The 21119-nt window shown below is 36.2% G+C and overlaps 1 protein-coding gene across 5 annotated transcripts in view; it reads left to right on the top strand.

The window, feature by feature from the left end:
• PLCZ1 (phospholipase C zeta 1) overlaps positions 1-21119 on the top strand; it is a 44144-nt gene that overhangs the window by 4895 nt on the left and 18130 nt on the right. Inside the window, exons 1-5 of one of the 5 annotated variants that reach the window (XM_085024789.1) lie at positions 5397-5631; positions 7474-7708; positions 11350-11551; positions 14694-14838; positions 18963-19081. In XM_085024789.1, coding sequence (XP_084880915.1) covers positions 18995-19081 — 87 coding nt within the window. In that variant the 5' untranslated portion in view covers positions 5397-5631; positions 7474-7708; positions 11350-11551; positions 14694-14838; positions 18963-18994. 5 annotated transcript variants of the gene reach the window in all.

Genomic DNA, 21119 nt, shown 5'->3' on the forward strand with positions numbered 1-21119 from the left:
ATTTCCTAGGTAATACTGACAGGGAATCTGAGAAGACAGAAAACCTAGCTTTGGGCTTTTATAAAAGATGCCATGGTGGAGGTGACATTTTTGCTGGACCTTGAGGGATGACAAGCAGTATGTGCACAGAGCAGTGCAAGAAGTGATTGAGTGGAGTTCCTGTCGTTGGCTCAGTGGTTAACAATCCCGGCTAGTATCCATGAGGATGCAGGTTTGATCCCTGGCCTTGCTCAGTACGTTAAAGATCTGGTGTTGCCGTGAGCTATGGCATAGGTCACAGATGCGGCTCAGATCCTGTGTTGATGTGGCTGTGGCTGTGGCTGTGGCTGGCAGCTACAGCTCCGATGTGACTCCTAGCCTGGGAGCCTCCATATGCTGTGGGTGTGGCACTAAAAAGAAAAAAGACAAAAAAAAAAAAAAAAAGAGAAGAAGTGATTGAGGAGTTGAAGGTTGTCAAATAGGACTTGACTATGCAATGATGGAAAGGGAGTGGTGAGAAATAGCTGCAAATGCCAGTTATCGCCAGATGGTAGAAATCTTGACCAGCAGGCCATGGAATTTGGACTTAGTTTTGTAGCCCCTGATGTTTTTTTTTGAACAGGGAAACATTGCATTTTAGGATAAATCTGCCTCAGTGTGGAATGGATTGGGAGTTAGAAGGCAGAGAGATGAGGCAGGGTACAATTCAGCCACTGAAACGTTATTGTTTCGTCCCACCTCAACCTCATGATTTCCTACCTTAGTTGGTCCTCCAGAGTTTGTGATTAATCTTATCTGAAAAATAAAATAGCACCATACCATCTTCTAAATGTTACACTCTCTCTTGTAGAAGATGAAGTGAAAGAATTGTTTATATTTCTTCAATGTTTCCTAGCAGTACACTTTGCCTTCACATCTCTCTTGAAAACCTATTTGGTTCAAAAATGCTAAATCCAATGTTTAGCCTCTCCATGCATTTTATTTATCCCTCTTTTCTTAAACTTCTCTCTATTTTGACTCCTATGACATCACTTTCTCCCAGTTTTCCTTTCAAATTTTGTTTTGTCCCTATATCTATCCTGCTGGCATTTCTTCTTCTGTTCTCTTAAAGTTGAGGTCTTAATTTTCTTTCTTTTTATTTTACACATTCTTCCTGAGCGATCCTACTGGCTTTCCGGACCCTCACCCCAGTTTTATTGAAACATACTTGACGTATAGCATTGTATTGGCTTTAGCTATAACAGCATGATGATTGATTATGTATATTTTATGAATGATTACCATAATAAGTTCAGTAGACATTTTATCTCTTCACATAGGTACAGATTTTTTTCTTGTGACAAGAGCTTTTAAGATTACTTTATTAGCAACTTTCAAATATATGATACAGTGTATTATCTATAATTCCCATACTGTGTAATATATCCCCAGACTGATTTATCATATAACTGGAAGTTTGTACTTTTTGCCCGTCTTCATCCATCCCGCCTCTCCCTCGCCCTCCTTTGGCAACTACTAGAAAGTTCTCTATCATGAGGTCATTTTTTTTTTTTTAATTCCGCATATAAGTGAGATCAGACAGTATTTGTCTTTCCCTTTATGATGTATTTCACTAAGCATAATGCCCTCAAGGTCCATCTATGCCATTCATTCTTTTTTAAGGCTGAAAAATATTATATGTATATGTGTGTGTGTGTGTGTGTGTATACACATATACATTCTTCTTATGCATTTATTTACTGATGGACACCTAGGTTGTTTCTATGTCTTGGCTACTGTAAATAATGCTATAATGAACATGAAGGTGCAGATAACTTTTCAAGATAGTGATTTCATTTCCTTTGAATCAATACTAGGAAGTGAACTTGTTGAATGATATATTAGTTCTATTTTGAGTTTTCTGAGAAACTTTCATATTGTTTATAACTATTATTTGAACTCTTTATTGGGTAAATTACTTATTTCTGCTTTATTAAGGTCAGTTTCTGGGGTTTTGTCTTTGTTGGGAATGTATTCTTCTGTTTCTTCATTTTTTTTAAATTTTATTATTATTTTTTTTATTATGTTGGTTTCTGTGCATTAGTAGAACAGCCAACTCTAGTAGAAGGGGTGGTCTTGTGTAGGAGGTGAACCTTATCATTCACTTGGCCCTAGTTCTGGTTTGCCTCTCAATGTTCGTGATTGTCCAAAAAGCCTACTTCATCCTTGGTGGCTCTTAGTCATGGAGGTTGTGCCAAGACCTGTCAGTATCCCAAAAGGGGAGACCTCAGACAGCATCTAGATGCAGGCTGGTTGGAATCTGGAACCTCAGGCAGCAGCTTGTAAAGTGTGCAAATGGTCCTCTTTCAGGGAAAGACTGGGAGATGGGTGCCTCTGTCCACACCCTCTGAGCTGAGCCAAGGACGTTCTCTGTTTGCTAAACATAAGTTTTGCAGGCCACCAGAGCCAGGCTATCAAGGGGTGTGTCCTCTGGGCAATAGCTTGTGTTGACAAGCTTCCTCCTGGGAGATGTCAACAACCCAGAGCAGGGCAGAGGGGAGCATGAAGTGTCCAGAGAGAGCCACACAGTCCGCCCCTCTTGGTACTTAAACCTGAAGTCTGGCCCTTGGGCTGCAGCCTCCAGGATATGCAAATAAGCCTCCTTTAAACAAAGGCTGGGACTTGCTGCCTCTGTTTGCTGTCTCTGCAGTAGGAACAGAAGGAAATAGACAATAAGAAAAGGGAAAAGACCAAGTTGTCAGGGAGTTGAAACTCGTATATCAGAGGTAGGGAAAAAAGTTGCAAGTCATATGATTTCCTGGAAGATATTCTGAAGACCCTGTTTTTAGTGTAATCTCAGAGACAACTTTAAATGCTCTGTTTTATGTTAAAAGTTCTTGTTTTGATAGATAAGCTTTCCCATGATGTCATTTATTAAGTAGCATTTTATCTTTTTTACCAGCAAACTGAGCAATGGAAAATGGTAACAACATGAAAAGCCTTAGTTCTGTCCTCTTAAAGTGTACTGTCAGAATGACTAGCAATAAAATTATTTTAATATGTTCTTTAATCTTCATGCACTCAATCATTCATTTAATCACCAGTCTCCTACTTTAGGGTAGGTCCAGTACTAGGCATTGAAAATAAAAAGGAGAATAAAATTCATACCTTTTGGAGGTTCACAGTCCTAAGGTAGAAGATATATTTTTATGTTTATTTATAAACACAGAATGAATTATTTGGTAAAGTTCTTTTTTTAATGCCTTGTAAGGAATAACCAGTTAGTGAACTTTTTTTAAAACATGCAGATGGCATCATTACTCTTATTACTCTTATTTTATGTTGTATTGTAAATGATTAACATGTAGCATATGTAAAAGCTGTAGTATTCCCTGTAGTAGGGCCTGCAATTTTGTGTATTTTCTACAATATGTTTTTAAAAATATCTTTTCCTACCCTTACAAGGTTTAAGGAGATATTTAGCTCCTTTATCCAGTTAAATGAGCATATGTCACCAGAATAAAACTGTTTGGGTGATAGACCAAAGTTATGAAGACCTCAGTCAGGCACTCTTATAAGTACTAAGGATACGGGAAACATGACAAACTTCTCCCTGAGACAGTTCTAGAGGGATCTATAATAAAAGGTTTTTATTCCAATGTAATCAACCCTAGGTGAGAAGAAGGTACAGGATATTATTACAATCCCGAGGAGGGTTATCTAACATGGCCTGAGAAGGAGACACAGAGGGATATAGGGAAGGATACTTTTTCTAGGATTAGTAGAAATTAGTAAACTAAATAGTAAAAGAAGGGTTTTCCAGACAAAAGAAACATCCTTTACAATAGCAAGACATAGGTGTTCCCATTGTGGCTCAGTGGTAACACACCTGACTAGTATCCATGAGGATGTAGCCTTGCTCAGTGAGTTACGTAAAGATCCACCATTACCATGAGCTGTGGTGTAGGTTGCAGACATGGCTCAGATCTGGCATTGCTATGGCTGTGGCATGGGCCGGCAGCCACAGCTCCAGTTCAACCCCTAGCCTGGAAACTTCCATATGCTATAGACACAGCCTTAAAAAGAGGGAGGGGGCGGGGAGCGGGGGAAAGCGAGATATAGATAGCTTGGTATTTATTCTCTAACTAATTTCAGAGCAGGGAAGGTGAGAGAGGCAAGGGAGAAGAGGACGAGGGCAGAGACCATCAGTGACATCCTTAGTGGCCTTGGATGCCACACAGTAGTTTGGTTTTTGTCTCGAAGACAAAGGAGAAACTTGGAGAAATTTGAGAGAGTTGAAGAGATCAAACTTGCACTCGACACCATTTATTTCCGCATGTAAAATTTCAATACGTGAAATGGCATGTTGTTTTTTCTTTCTTCCCACTGCTTGTCTGTGTGGTTTGGGGATTTGTTCAACTCTGGGTCTAGCATGCTAGTGGGGCTCGCTGGAGACAATTTGTATAAGATTTCTGATCTTGAGTTTCCTCCTACAGGTATATTAATACATTGGCTTTCTGTGTGCTGTGTTATTACGTACCTCAGGACTCAGATTTGAATCTTCCTTGCTTATCAGTTTTCTTCCTGATTCCCCTGCTGCTGATGCTCTGTTCAGCAGGCCTCATCTTTCTTCTCCGTATTACTCATCCCTTGTTGCTTTCTTTTCCTTCTCTCATTCTACTGAAATCAGAACTTTTCCCATCTTCAATGATATGATTCTCACCTATTGTGTATGGTTTTCTTTTTTAGTAATTTGATGAGTTTTGGAACCATTTCCTTCGAGTTTGATCAATTACAGAAATTATTTGGATTTATGGAATTTTGTTTCAACTTTACATCTCTAATTCTTTTTAGTATCGGATGACAATTTTGATCTTTTGGGAAAAACAAAAACAGAACATGTTACCAGGGGACATTTCAGTTGGTCAAGTTTGTATCCTGCTTGAAAGAAACAAAACTTTCATTACTTTGTGGATAAAATATATCTTATATATACTGCTATTTGATAAGATGGTAATTTTTAATTTACATAATCTTATATGACAAAATGTTTCAGGAATTATTTGCACACTTTGGTTTTTATTAACTTCTTTAAGATCTTAGGACAAATTATGAGTGAAATGGAGCTAAAATAGAAAAAAAAACTATAACATTGACTTGTGTGGATCTCAAAATCCAGAATTTAAAAACAGTAAATTGAACTTTGTAGTCTACTAAGATTGTTTAAAATATGAATTATTTTAAGGTTATATAATTTTGAGGTGCTATTATTGATTAAACCAGCTTCTCATTTGATAAGCACCCTTTCCCACAAGTTTATCGCCTCCTCATTCCTACTTGGGGCTCCATTCCAGCCCCTGCTTTTTCAAGCAGCTGCTTACAAATAGAGTAATGATCTTTCTTGAACTAACCCTGTGCTCTTCCTACTTGATTTCCAGTGTGGACTGCTTCTTGGACCCCTCAGATCAAACTCTCCAGTAACCACCAGTGAACTCTTCCTAAGGAAGTGGAGAGATCATCTCCAGCATGTTATCCTCTGTTGTACCTTAGGGCAGTTTTATAGTTAAATTTGTCAAAATATGAGACACTAAGCTGGTTGATGTGAGGGAAGCAGACATAGATAAAACACAATGTATTGACATCTCCAATCCTTAGAACAACCTGATGACATAGGTAGGTGCTATCTATCCCCATTTTGGAGATGGAGAAGATAAAGCTCAGAGTTTAACTTCTATGTTCAAAATACCACTTTGGAGCTAGGAATACATCAGCTCCATCTGTCTAAAAATGTCAGCTTTTCACAACAATACAGTGGCCTTTCAACACAAGCTCTTTATTCTTAAGCTGTTTATAATATAATGAGAAAAATAAACTTTTTGGAAACTTCCAAATTTCCAAATTTATAAGAACATTTAATTAACATTCTTCTAAGGTGCACTTCCTATGCCTCAAATTTTTATTTGTGATACTCTGTTCTCCTGGTTATTCTAAGTCTCCCCAGCTCCAGACATTCTTGACTTCTCTCCCTCATACATCACAAATGTTAGTTGAATTCTTCCAACTTCTCTCTTCCTAATTTTACTGACACCTGTTCTTTAGTTTCTACTCACCACCTCCTACATGGATTGCATATTTTCTGTTCCTTTATTTGAGCTTCTCCATCTCTTTGAACTAGTAATGTACACCTAGTCGCACTAAATATCTACTTACTTTGCAGTCATTTTCTTTCCTTTTTTAAAAAATATTATAGTTGATTTATAATTTGTCAATTTATGCTGTACAGCAAAGTGACCTAGTTATATGTATATATACATATATATATACACACACACACATATATATTATTTTTTCTTATATTATCTTCAATCGTGTCCTATTACGAGTGATTGGATATAGTTCCCTGTGTTATACAGCAGGATCTCATTGCTTATCCATTCTGAATTTAATAGTTTGTATCCATTAACCCTAAACTCCCAGTCCATCTCACTCCCACCCTGCTAGTCATTTTTCTGCTCAGAACCTTACAGTGATTCTGTTACTTTTGATAACTGGACCCCACCTACTTTCCTGTTTCTTATCTCATAATATTTAAACATGAATTTTCCAGACCAACCAGTGAAGCCACTCTTTCTTGTTGAAACTGACCTTGTTTGTCCCTGTCCCAAATCCTTCAGTGATTTTGCAGATTCCTCTTCCTCAAAGTATTATCTACCTACTACTGAAGCTTCTGTATTTACAGTGATCTTGAATGACTCTGATTTATTCTGTCAGTTATGGTGCGGGCTGCACGTTGGTGGCATGGGATTACGTACTGTCAGGCATGTTATTATTTATTTATTTATTTTTTAGGGCCCCACCCATGGCATATGGAGATTCCCAGGCTAGGGGTTGAATTGGAGCTGTAGCTGCTGGCATATGACACAGCCATGGCATTGCAGGATCTGAGCTGTGTCTGCAACCTGCACCACAGCTCATGGCAATGCCGGATCGTTAACCCACTGAGCGAGGCCAGGGATGGAACCTGCATCCTCATGGATACTAGTCAGATTTGTTTCCACTTAGCCACAGCAGGAACTCCCTTGCATGGTTTTAAGAAGGTATTCAAGTAGAGTGGAATAGAAAAATGAAATGTGTAATTGAAAGATAACCCATGTCTAGATACTCATGTTGCAACAGAAGAAAGGGTGGGGGAAAAACTATAATTGTAATGTATACATGTAAGGATACCTGACCCCCTTGCTGTACAGTGGGAAAATAAAAAAAAAAAAGAAAGATAACCCAGAATCCTCATTCGCTCCAACTGTGACCACTGGGTTTTAAGTGATGATGATCCACCAACCTTTCCCCAACTTTGACATCGTTTCATGCATTTTTATACATTTTATCTGAAGTAAGAATCCAATGTAACTTCTTTCCAGTATAAGTTGGTGTGTATATTATACAAATACTCTAATGTTTTCATTTTGTGTATTTTTTAATATTCACAATATGAGCCCACCAGTCATTTTTTTTTAGTAGGATAATGACAGGCTGAAGCAAGGAAGAATCACCATAGAAGAATTTAGAACAATTTATCGAATTATTGCACACAGAGAAGAAATTATTGAGATTTTCAACGCCTATTCCGAAAACCGGAAAATTCTTTTTGAAAGGAATCTGATTGATTTTTTGACCCAAGAGCAGTATTCACTTGACATTAATAGAAGTATTGTTTATGAGATCATTCAAAAATATGAACCTATTGAAGAAGGTATGCTTGTATTTCAAAGTTTTATTAAATATTTACAAGCAAACTTTTTTAAGAATTCAGTTACCAAATTCAAAGTTTTAACAGGGTCACATTTCTTCTGGGTAATATTAGATATTGGCAGTTTTAATTTTGTATTTGGAGACTGTAGATGTACCGTTTTGAAAGCTACATCGTATAATCACCGCATTCTTTCCTACCTTGTTGTCCAGTTGTACCTTTCTTTTAACTGCTTCTATGTATCGCTCAGTGTTCAGAGATGAGCTTAGGCAGGGAAAGCAACATGAGCAATCTGGTACAAGTACTATAATGGAAGGAATGGTCTTGATATTCATTAATAAGGTAAAAACCCAGATATGGCAGTTTTCCATTTTTAAACATTGTGTTATTGAAAAAAATAAAGTAATATTAAATTAGCTAAATGAAAAAAAATTCTAGGAAGGAAATAAAACATACACTCTCTAATTACTGTTGTTTATACACATAATTGTCTACATTTCATAAACATTAAAACGTTTTTGCTTTTCTTTCATTTTTGAATGTAGTCATCTGGTTTAAGTAAAACGACTATTTTGAATAGTGATCTGTTGTTTAGTTTTTGATCTGTTTTATCTTTCAGTGTGTAAAACACTTCCATTTTAAAATTTATGTTCAATTTAAAATATATTAATAAAGACATAATATCAAATATTCACATAGTTGCATAAAACGCACTCTTAAAGCATGCTGTTTAGCCCTATAGAAATTAATAGAATAGTTCAAAATATTTTTTTAACAAGGGATATATGAAAGCCCAAGTTCTGCCTTTGAAAACTGGTTTATGGCCACCAGTGTTCAACATATGACAATATGGATTCTAATAAAACAAAACTTACTCATGGAGTCATACAATCATAATTTATTAAAATATTTATTTGTGGCAGCCAAATATGGTTTCAGAGGCTATGGTTACAGTGGAGAACAAGGCAAACTAGGTCTTCTATTCCTGATAGGGGTTGGAGGGAGGTCGACAATAAATAATTAAACATATAAATGGATAAATTCAGGGAGCACTATGTACTGTGAAAAGAAGTAAAATAGAGAAAGTGATAGATATAGGAAACCCAAGAAGCCTAGCTCAGGTTGGGTGTTTAGGAGAGTGCTCAGTCTGAGGATGTGACGTTTGAGTGAGACCTAAATGATGAGAAAGAACTAGTCATGTGACAAAATGGGAGAAGGGTCTGAGGTCCAGCGAAGAGAAGTGTTGGTCCTGAGTTGGAGAGTCCAAGGAACAAAAAGGGGACAGTGTGCTTGGAACTCGGAGAAAGAGGGAAACAAGAATTTGGAGAGATGGGCAGTGGTCTTGTTAGCCATAGTTAAGATTTTTGGGTCATGACTCAGTATAAAGACATGAGAGGGTGTTAAGCATCGTAGTGGTAAGACTGCCAGTAAGAGTTTAATTTGATCACTGTAAAAACATTCACAGGTTTGCAAAAGGATAAACTTGCATCGACCACAACTAAAACAACTATATCCCTTAGCACACCTGACTACTTCCAGCTGACTACTTCCTTTCTTTTAGTAGCAAAGACTTTCTCTAAGAAAGTAGTGAATTGATTCATGTTCTGGTTCAAGCTTTTTATGTTATGGCCACCTGGAAACAACCCATTTACAGACAAGCACTTTTAGCACCACTTGTCCAGTGAATATTCAAGAAGAAAATTACTTTGGCATTGTTACCTGCGGGTGGTAAATTAAAGACACAAAGGGATGAGGTGATAGTGCCACTGACATCTTGGAATTGTGTTTTCATTTTGACCATATATTACACTGTTGATCTGTTTCATCTTTTGAGCCTCCCTCTCCTTCTATTCAGATAGTTCCACACACAGCCAAGACCCTACATTTCATTTACATGATTATTGATTATTTTAAGACGTAAGGCCAGTTTGAATTATGCCCAAATGCTGCCAAGTTTCTCAGTCTCATCCCACATTGATATTTGATATGGACCAAATGAGGAAAACCTCATTTCATTTTAAAAACAAAAATCCATGAGATTAACTCTCCTCTCAGTCTGGTAGTTTTTAAGGGCACAAAATGAGTTTTGTTTTCTATTCCATTACCAAAGATATATACTTAATTGTTTAATAGTTCAAAGGGCTATGAGCCAGTCTTTGCTAACTGCATTGGTAAAAAGAATAAATTCAAGCAAATCATTATTATTACAATATATGATGTGTTTGCCCCATACACTTTCATGTTCCTGAATTTGCATAGCTTTGAAATAGAGTTTGCATGCCTATAAACATTTTATGTATTTTCTTCTAGATTTCATTTTTCAAACCAAAATTGTAATAGCATTTTGAATGCTGGCTTTTTCATTTTTATGATGTCATAAACATTTACTTATGTCACTGTATATTTTTTTTCTGATACATTATTTATAATGGCTGCTTAGTATTATATTGTATTTTGAGATTTAATTTGTTTCCTCCCCTCATTCATTTTGCTTGTATAAATAATGCTAGTATGAGCATTCTTGCACATCAATCTTTGTCTGAGTCTCTACTTTTGTAGTATAAATTCCCCAAAATAAAATTCTTTGCCAAAGATCACTATCCTAAAGTGAATACTCATACCAACTTTTAATGTGAGGCAAACTGAGTTATCAACAGCAAAGGCCACAGTAACTAACATTTATATAGCTAATATATAGAGCTAACATACAGGGATGGGTGTTATAATTACCACCTCTCCAAAGATAAGGAGAGGTTGACTAACATGCTCATCATGTAACAAATATCTGATTCCAGAGCCAGTGTTCTGCTTAAACAGCTAATTTTTGGCATATAAGATACTGAGCATAAAAGTCCAGAGATGAATTGCTAAAGATGATAATATGCAAATGTCTCAGAAATTTCATTCAGAGGAATGCACCCAACAGAAATGTGTACATATTTGCACCAAAAAATATGTACTGGTTGTTAATAGCAACCCTTTTTTGTAATAACCTCAAACTGGAAATTATCTAAATGCTCATCAAGAATAGAATCAATAAACAAATTGTTGTGTACACATGCAATGGAAACCCTATACAGAAATGGGGAATAAAAAATGTCTAACTGGAAGCAACTACAAGAACATATCTTATAAAAATGTTGAACAAAATAAACCAGTCACAAGACATACATACTGTATGTGTTCATTTATATCAAACACAGAAACTGGAGAAGACTTATCTATGCTGCGAGAAGCCAGATCATTGAATATACTTTGGGGGTAGGTTTAGGTGGTGGGGGGAGAAAGACTGGAAAATTAGCAGGAGGCAGTCTTCTGGGGTGCTGTCATGTTCTGTCCTTTGACCTTGGTGCTGCTTACCTAGATGTTTAGCTTGTGGAAATTCATGGATCTATGACATGTATTTTTCTTGTATGCATTTTAAAAACATTAAAAAATCAGAGATGATTAAATAATATATAATTTACTTGAATGTTGATATGAAACAAATATAAAAACCTTAGAAAAATTTGTTTATAAACATTAGAAACAGTATTAATTTTAAATGAATATTTTAGAAACATGCTCTACTACAAAGTTTTAAAGTGAGTGTAATTTTTATACTACTAATGATATTTCTGCATTCTTTTTACCTTTTTTTATAGTTAAGCAAGCACACCAGATGTCATTTGAAGGTTTTACAAGATATATGGGTTCATCTGAATGTCTACTATTTAATAATGAGTGTGGAAGTGTTTATCAAGATATGACCCATCCATTGAGTGATTATTTTATTTCAAGTTCACATAATACATACTTGATATCTGACCAAATAATGGGACCAAGTGACCTTTGGGGATATGTAAGGTATTTATTTCAATTTTTAAATTCATTACATTTTAAAACACTTGGTAGTTCCTGGTGGTATCTACCTCAATAGGTAGTAATTCACAGTAAAAGCAGGCTATGCATGTAGCAAAAAAACACATAGGGCAGAGGAATTTTGATATGTGCATAACTTGTGCTTATTTAATCTTTGGGTGGTTGTACAATTTATTCAATGTATTATTATCATACACTTCCCTTATAATCCTGTCTGCCACCCTCCTCTCCCAGCTATTGGTCTTCTGAAGTTTCCTGAATAATTTGGATACTTAATATAGGGAAATACTTGAGGAATACTATTTAAATCTTATTCAGCTAATCAAAACATCCTAGATTTTATTTCAAATTTTTTAAATTAAAATTTTTTTTTTCTTTTTAGGGTCACACCCATGGCATGTGGAAGTTCTCAGGCTAGTGGTCAAATCAGAGCTATAGCTGCTGGCCCTCACCACAGCACAGTAATGCCAGATCTTTAACACACTGAGCAAAGCCAGGGATCGAACCCACATCCTCATAGATACTAGTCAGATTCGTTTCTGCCGTGCCAAAATGGGAACTTGCATCCTAGATTTTTAAAATTAATCTCTAGATATCATAAGACTTTTAAGGAAAAGAAACACCTGAAGTAAGTTATATAATGTGGCATTTATGGCTAACAATATGTGTGTGTGTGTGTATGTGTGTGTGTGTGAGAGAGAGAGAGAGAGACCATTATTTATATAGATTAAAGGCAGTCTATGCTGAATCTTTAATTTTGCATTCTACAATGTATCGTAATGTCAATACCAGTTTAGTCTTCAGCTTAAGTTTAGTCAATCAGCTGAGGATACAGTGGTGAGCAAGATTATCAAAGCTGCTACATTCATCTCTTAGTGAGACTAGGCAGATAATAACTAGGTAAACCAGCATTTTCAGAGACTGATGAGTCATATGGAGAAGATGAACTAGGGTAATGTGATAGAAAGTAATTGCGGGGTGAAGGGTGTTACTTGAATTGAAGGGTCAGGAAAGGCTTCTTAAGAAACAATATAGTTGTGGTCTGAGTGATAAAAAGGAGGTTTCAGATCTGGTAAGAGGGACATGCTAAGTAGAAGAAATAATAAGTGCTTGGCATGTTCAAATGAGAGAATGACAGCAAGTGTGGATGGAAACAGGTAAATAGAGAATGAAGGGAGGTGAATTTGAGGAGGTAGAGAGGATCAGTTTATGAGTGTCTTAGGGACCATGGAAGGGAGAATGGATTTATTCCAGTTGCATTGAGAAGCCATTGGTGTGGGTTCCTTAGGATAATATGATAATTTGATTTACTTTTTACTGTGGGGGAAAGACTGATGGTGCAAGAGCAGAGGCAGTCCAAGTGCTGACGAGTTGGTGAATTCATGAGGTGGCAGTTCAGAGCCAGTAGAATAATTTACCAGGTAATTTGAAGAGACATATGAAGGAGAGAGTATCAGATGGCCTGATAACCTAGGATATGATGACATTATGGACAGAGATAATGAAGCCTGAAAGAGGAGGCTATTGCAGAGTGTGAGACAAAAGCAAGAGTTTGATGGTTGCCGTGTACAGTTTTAGATATCAGTTAGTTATCAAAGTCAGATAGTCAGTTGGGTATATGCACCTGGAATTTAGAAGAAATACCCAGACTGGAAAAATAGATTGAAAGTCATCTGCATATAAGTGATAGTCAAAGCTATATGACTGGATTATATTACTTAGGAAAAGCCATATATAGAAAAGATATGTTCTAATCCCATGATACCATTAAATTTACAATTTTAATACTGCTTCTCAAATTTAAAATTTAAGTAAATATGTAAACACACAAACTAAGAAATATGTCCATTTAGAATCCTATAAGGATAGCCCCACTCATAGCTCTACTTTTATTATAGAAACTTTTTTCATACCTTATTAGATAAATTTTTTAAAGAGGGAAAATATACATTTTAAGCAGATTTAGAAACACAAAAAATTACCTTTGAGTTCTAAGAAAATGTTCCACCCATGTGAAAACTTAAGTTTAATTGTATTTCTTCCTCTATTTCCTTACCCACTTGTAAATGATACCCTTAAAATGCAACTCTTTCAAAATTTCTGTACATGAGAGTGGTCTAATGTAATGTTTACCTATTAATGTTTAAGTTTCTAGTATTGATCTTTCCTCCTTTTCCCTCATTGTTTATTATGTGACAGATAGAATGTTTTTGTGTCTCAATTTCCTCATCTTTAAAAGAAGAAACTAATATTAACTGCATCAAATATTGTAATTAATGAAAAGCCCCTTCAACTTGAGTGGAGAGTTTCTTTACTGCGTGAGAGAGAAAATTTTCTTTATTTATTCCCAAATTTCATTATTCATTCATTTCACTAAATGTGAAATAGTGAAAAGTAGCCTCAACACCACCTCTGAAGGAGAGACAACTTTTTCTTTTTTCCTTTTTCTTTTTTTTGGGTAAAGGAGAAAAAGATAGCTTTATTGCCAGGCAAAGGGGGCCACAGCGGGCTAATGCTTTAAAGACTGTGCCCCTGAGACAACTTTTTCTTATGTGCCTCTGAGTAAAAGCACAGTGCACTCCATGCAAATCATTTTTGTTGGGGACAAAACTGTGTAGTTAAAATAAGCAGTTTGGGAGTTAAGAACCTGACATAGTATCCATGAGGATGTGGGTTCAGTCCCTGGCCTTGCTCAGTGGGTTAAGGATCTGACATTGCCACAGCTGTAGGGTAGATCGCAGATGCAGCTTGGATCCTGTGTTGCTGTGGCTCTAGTGTAGGCCGGCAGATGTAGCTTGGATTAGATCCCTTGCCTGGAACTTCCATATGCCACAAGTGCGCTTCCTCCTCTCCGCCCCCCCCCGAAAAAAAACAACAAGAAGAAAGAAAGAGGGAGAAGAAGAGGGAGGGAGGAAGGAGGGAAATAAGCTGTTTGGTAAAAGTTGGCTTGATCTAAGGATGAAATTAAACCTATCCAGAGATATAGCAAGAATCTGTATTTTTTAGATTGTTCTCCATGAAAAATTTTCATTTTGATCTATTAATAGGTAGTGAAATCCATGTATTATTGTTAAAGGTATAACCAGTAATCCAAGAATGACAATTTATTTTGTTTAAATTTTGCTAGTGCCCTTGTGAAAGGATGCCGTTGTCTGGAAATTGACTGCTGGGATGGATCGCAAAATGAACCTGTTGTATACCACGGTTACACATTAACCAGCAAGCTTCTGTTTAAAACTGTTATCCAAGCAATACACAAATATGCATTCATAGTATGTGCATATCTTTGTTAAATTATAGCTATTTAAACATAAGATAGTTTGTTTCAAAATCCTGTAATGCTTGGCCTTAGTTTAGATCAGTGACATTTCAAATAGTGGCTTTATAACCCATTAGTAGGGAGTGAAATCCATGTAGTATATCCTTAAAGGTAGATTTATCAAAGTTAATCTCAGTAAGGTACGTGTCGTTTCATGGAACCTTTTTGTTTAATGATATATATGATTGTGTATGTGTGTGTGTGTGAGTGTGTATTGTTTCACAATGTAAATTATATTTCTTACCATGAGTTATGGCCAAAGAAGTTTGAGATATACTGGTCTATGTAATGTTTTACCAGCATTCAAGTATTTTACTTTCAAGACACAAATGTCAAAAATGTGTTTCAATTTTTGGCACTTTTTTATACTACAGTGGAAGTTATTTTTATCAGAAAGAATGTTTAGAAGTTGACTTTGGATTTCAAAATTATTATTAAACTTATTAAAGTTACAGATTCAAAGATCTAATTATTTCCAGAGCTTCTAAATTCAGCTTTAAATCTCCTAAATCGAGCAGGTTTTAACAGTTACTGAATTTGCAAAATACTTGGTCTGATTTAGAGGCTTGGCTAATTCAGCACCTTCAGAGATTTTAAATTGTTTTTGTAAACTTGGTATATATGATTTATGTCTTAAGTACATCAATTGTGCAACTGAAGAGATTTAACTGAATCTTACTGAGTACTTAATGTATATATACCTAAGAAATCAAACTTGTCAATTTGATAAGCCAAAGCTTTCCTTAATGGTTAGTACATTATCTGTAAACATAAGCATAACTTAAAATCACACACTTAAATCAGTTGCTTCATTATTTATTAGAAATAGAGTGTAAAGTACTAAATATTCACCAAATATAAATATAAAATCTTAAAAATTTATTTTAATATAAATCCTTATTATAGGGCATTGATTCTCTTGTATATCTAATTTCTGATGAAATTTCTAAATTTATAGTTCTATCCAAACTTCTCTCTTGAACTCTACACCAGTATAGATAACTCCCTATTTGATATGTACACTCGCATGCTTAATAGTATAATTAACCTAATATGTTTTAGACTTGAGCTCCAGATAATATTCCTTTTCTTCCCAGTCCTGCTTTTCCTATGGTCCTTCCCATATCAGTTAATGATAACTTTTATGTATTTGACCTGATTCATTGTTGTTAAATTTAACACCCCCCTCTCTAATTTACAATAAGTCCTTCAACAAATCCTCTTGGCTATACTTTCAAAAGATATACTGCATTTAATCCCTTTTTCCCATTTTGACTATCACTGTCCTGGTCAACCACCATCACCTCTCACTCAGATGATTATGGCAATGGCTTTTTATCTAGGGTTTCTGCTTCTCTCCCTCTTCCCCTGCAGTTTCATTTCAATTTATCAGCCAGAGTGACTTTTGGTAAGTCAAATCATGTCATTCCCTTTCCCAAACTCTTCAGTCCCACTCAAAATAAAAGCCAAGGTGCATATCATGACTCCCAGGGCTCCATAGGACCTGTTTTCCATTGTCTCTATGACCTCTCCTAGTCTTCTCTCCCTTGTTACCATGGCCATTCTGGTCTCCTTACCCTTTTCCAGATATATCTCAAAGGGCACTTGCTATTCCCTTCCTCTGAAATACTCTTCCCAAATATTTTCATAGCCTACTCTCTCTCTTCATTCAGGGTGGGTAGCTGGAGTAATGAGAAATAGAGACAATCTTAAAATTCAAAGCCTTTGCAAGGATGGACAAACCCCCACACCTTCTAAGATTCCAGAGAGTAAGCGATGGAATGAAAAAGGCTTTGAGCAACAGACTCAGTGAGACTTCTCAGTTGAACAGAGTAACACAGTTTTGCAGCAAAGATTAGACTGAAGGTTGAACTTTCCACTCGAGTTAGTCACCATTAGTTTGGGGAAGAGAGAGCCATGAAATGAAATATACTTGATAACTATGACTTGGAAAGAATTTTGGATGTAGTTACTGCTGCCTGTGACTTACTAGAAAGAAACATAGAAACATGAAATTGGAGTTTCTGAGGAAGTTATATTGCCAAAAATGAAACAAAGCAGAGTCTGGCTCTTTAGATGAGCCTTGAAACAACCCTTGGTCAGGAAGTGAGCTGCAAAAGTTGCTTGGCTTTAAGAAAAGCCAACTCTTCAACTCATGCTTTATGTCTGGCCAAGGAAGAGAAAGACTAGAGGATCTTCCCTGAGGGTAGAAGACAAAAAAAATGAACTCTCCCCAGTGAATGAAGTGAGTGAAATCAGGGCCTAATCAAGAAATCCATTTGCTAGGGTTTAACTTTGCCTTGCTTCAAAATCACTTATGTTTGGGAACAATATTTTCACTCTTCTTTTGATATTAGACTGATTCAATATTTGTGTACATGCGTATTTACAAGAAGGTCATTTTGTTGGCCCAAGGGCCCCCAGAGCTAGTAGGTTTCCAGTTCCTGGAACCTGTAAATGTGACTTTATTTGGAAAGAGGGTCTTGACAGATGTGATGAAGTTAAGAATCTTGGAGTTTCCATCGTGGCTCAGTGGTTAATGAATCCGATGAGAGAACCATGGGGTTGTGAGTTCGATCGATCCCTGGCCTTGCTCAGTGGGTTAAGAATCTGCCCTTGCCATGGTGTAGTTCACAGACGCGGCTCGGATCCTGCGTTGCTGTGGCTCTGGCGTAGGCCGGCGGCTACAGCTCCAATTCGACCCCTAGCCTCGGAATCTCCATATGCCATGGGAGCGGCCCAAGAAATGGCAAAAAGACAAAAAAAAAAAAAAAAAAAAAAAAAAAAAAAAAAAAGACAAAAAAAAAGTTAGGAATCTTGAGATGAGAGATTATCCTGGATTATCTGGGTGGGTCCTAAATGCCGTCATATGTGTCCTTTTTTAGAGGGAGGTAGAGGGAGATTTAACACACACAGAAGAGGCAGAAATGTGAAGCCAGGACAGAGATCTTAGTAGTATGGCTACAAGCTAAGGGATGTTGGCAACTGCCAGAAAATGGAAAAGGCAAGAAACAGATCTCCCCTAAAACCAGCGGGTACTTTAATTTTAGCGGTGAAACTGATTGCACAAACTTGGCCTCAAGCAACCAAGTTTATGGTAATTTGTTACAGTGGCCATAAGAAATTAATACACTTATACATAAATAAGGCATGATATTATATGCACTATAATACATAATATAGGGCTTATATATCAAAGGTCTGAAATAATGCAGCAGATCTTGCCATTCCTTTTCTTATCTCTAAATCGGTGAATTTGTGCCTTGATAATTGTATATGGAAACAAAATAAAGAAAATAATTTTGAATAAGTTCCTCAAATGAGTGCTTTTCACTATTTTGTGACATATTTAAAAGTTAAAATGATGATTAAGGGCAGAAACTATACTTGTAGAGTCACACTTCCTTACTAAATACTCTATTAAAAACTAGAAATATCTTTATGTTTGTTTCTAATTGTAAAGAAATATCTTTATGTTTGTTTCAGTGAGTTTTGATTATAGAATTCAAAACTGAACAGGCAGAACATTGTAAATCAACTATAATAAAAAAATTTTTAATCAAAAAAATAAAACTGAATGGTATAAAATTAACATTTTCTCTAACTTATCAGTGTTAACATTTTCCTAAAAATATCTGAATATTTATAGGTACTTAAAAATGTAGAATCTTACTTTTTAGCAATTCATTTTTCTTCATAAGACTATATCATCGTTAACTTTCTATGGCAGTATATATGCTCTACCTCCTTTGTGACAGATCTATAGAATTCCTTTAAATGGATATGCCATAATTTATTTAAACAGGTATTTAGTGTTGGATGTTTGACTTTTTTTCTATATTTCTAATGCAAATAGTAATAATTTTCCTTTTAACACAGATTTAATGTTCCCTGTTTTGTCCTACTAAAAGTCTTTTCAGTTTAAAGAATGCTTATTTTGCAAAGGTACTGAACATTAGAAGTTTTAAAATTAAGTGCTTCTGTTAATTGCATTAAAGTTATTTAGGAGTTCTGATTAATAACTGTAGTAATGGTTAATTTTTTAGACCTCTGACTACCCAGTGGTGCTCTCTTTAGAAAATCACTGTTCCCCTTCCCAACAAGAAGTGATGGCAGACAATTTGCAGTCTGTTTTTGGAGATGCCTTGCTTTCTGATGTGCTTGATGATTGTCCAGACAGACTACCTTCACCAGAGGTAACATTTTGTCTGAGAAGCTCAGCTGAAGAAAAAAAAAAGAAAAAGCATGCCACTACTACATTGGCCCATCAAACTGGGCTAGATCAATGAAAAATACTTATTTTTTTATTATTTATAGAGGTGTATTTTTGCAATGTGTTTCCTAGGAAATGTTCCCAGGAGTGTTTAGGTGAATATATTTTGATAAAGAGAATATATACAGCATCATATCCCATGAGTCCAAAATTTCAAATTAGTTAATACTAGACCACAGATATTTGGTACATTTTATAGGCTAAGAAAGAGGCGAAGATCTAGCCTATAAATAGAATGCCTATCCAATATCTCAGCATCTGGATGAAGGGTTCCCCCCATTTTTAATCTGCTGTTTTTAATGTCTCTTTCTCTCCAGGTCTTTTTCCATCAGCAGTTGAGCATACTCAAGTATTTTATTTTACCCCTACCCTAGCCTCAGGATTTCAATTTCCTCTCCTCTCCAGCTGTCTTCTTCTTCTTTTTTTTAAATTAGTCCTTCTCTTAACCCATATTTTCCTCATCTCCTCACAACCTACCTAATCAGACTTCCTCTTTCCCCTGCCCTCGATGTATCTCGATGTGGATGTATCTCGATGTGGTCGTCAATGACTTTCCCACCAGTAAATTCTAACAGGCCCATTTCAGCCTTCCTCTGACTTGTTGCCTTGATAACCCCTTTGCTGTGGATACCTCCTTCCTTTCCCTGCAACACTTCCTTCTGTAACACCACATTCTTCAGTCTTTTCTCATTCCTCTCCAGACATTCCTTTTTCGTTTCCTCTGCTAGTTCATTATCCACACCTGCAATTTTATCAGGTGATACATGAATTTTATTCTTTTTTGAATGACAGTATTGTCTAAAAATCAGTAGTTTAGCTTCTACATGTCATCATTTTGGTAGATGCAGTAGTATTTTTGTAATATTTGAATTCCTCTTTTATACGTTTTCTTGTTGTATTTAGATAAGTAGAAAGTTTAAAGCCCAAAGTATTATGATGCTAGGGACAAGAAGTATAGGACTCATGATAGAATTGAGACAGGCAAAAATAAATTGAACAAATGGACAAACTGTGACTCTTTCAGCTGGTAAGAATGCTCACAGAATGCTAAATGTGTTCAACTACGACAGAAAAGAAATATTAAAGAACCTGTGCAAAGTGCGGTAAACACATTATCAAAGATTGCACTTAGGAGTCAAGGTCCAGTTCAGGAAATTATATAATAATTTCAGCTTTCTAGGAATAGAATTCCTCCTCCTAGTATTTTTGAGCATTCAGATATATAGTTTCCATTAAAGCTTTTTCTTTCATACTGAAGTAAGGAGATGCTTTGCAATGAATAAATGAGGAATTGGAGATAAAATCATTTTCTCATACTAAAAGTAGCCCTCAGCTTAGAAAAGAATTTCCTGGAGGCTTGTTAAAGAGACGTAATTCTGTCCTACAATTCAAGATTCTGATACCCTAATTTCGAAGGAGATTGCAGGAATCTGTTTTTTTTTTTTTTTTTTTTTTTGCCATTTCTTGGGCCGTTCCCATGGCATATGGAGGTTCCCAGGCTAGGGGTCTAATCAGAGCTGTAGCTGCCGGCCTACATCAGAGCCACAGCAACACAGAATCCAAGCCATGTCTGCGACCTACACCACAGCTTACGGCAACGCCAGATCGTTAACCCACTGAGCAAGGGCAGGGATGGAACCCGCAACCTCATGGTTCCTAGTCGGATTCGTTAACCACTGTGCCATGACAGGAACTCCAGGAATCTGTTGTTTTTACGAGAACCCTAGATACATAGGGTTGCAGTGCTCACTTTGGTAAACTCTGTATTAGAGGGTAACATAAAGGCCCTGGCAAAAGAGAAGAGACCCAAGATGATGGAGTAATTTGAGTGGTACATGGGGATGACAAAGGGAAGGGACAATCAAAGCTCCTTGAAGAAAAGAACTTTACTTCATAGTCCAGATCCCAGCAGCATTGTACTCAGCACAGCAGGCACTTGAGTATATTTGTTAAATTAATGA

This window comes from Sus scrofa, chromosome 5 (assembly GCF_054392235.1).
Source record: "Sus scrofa isolate SSC_HxYL_T2T_F1_AM1 chromosome 5, Sscrofa_HxYL_maternal_Yorkshire_Landrace_v2.0, whole genome shotgun sequence".
Taxonomy (NCBI): domain Eukaryota; kingdom Metazoa; phylum Chordata; class Mammalia; order Artiodactyla; family Suidae; genus Sus; species Sus scrofa.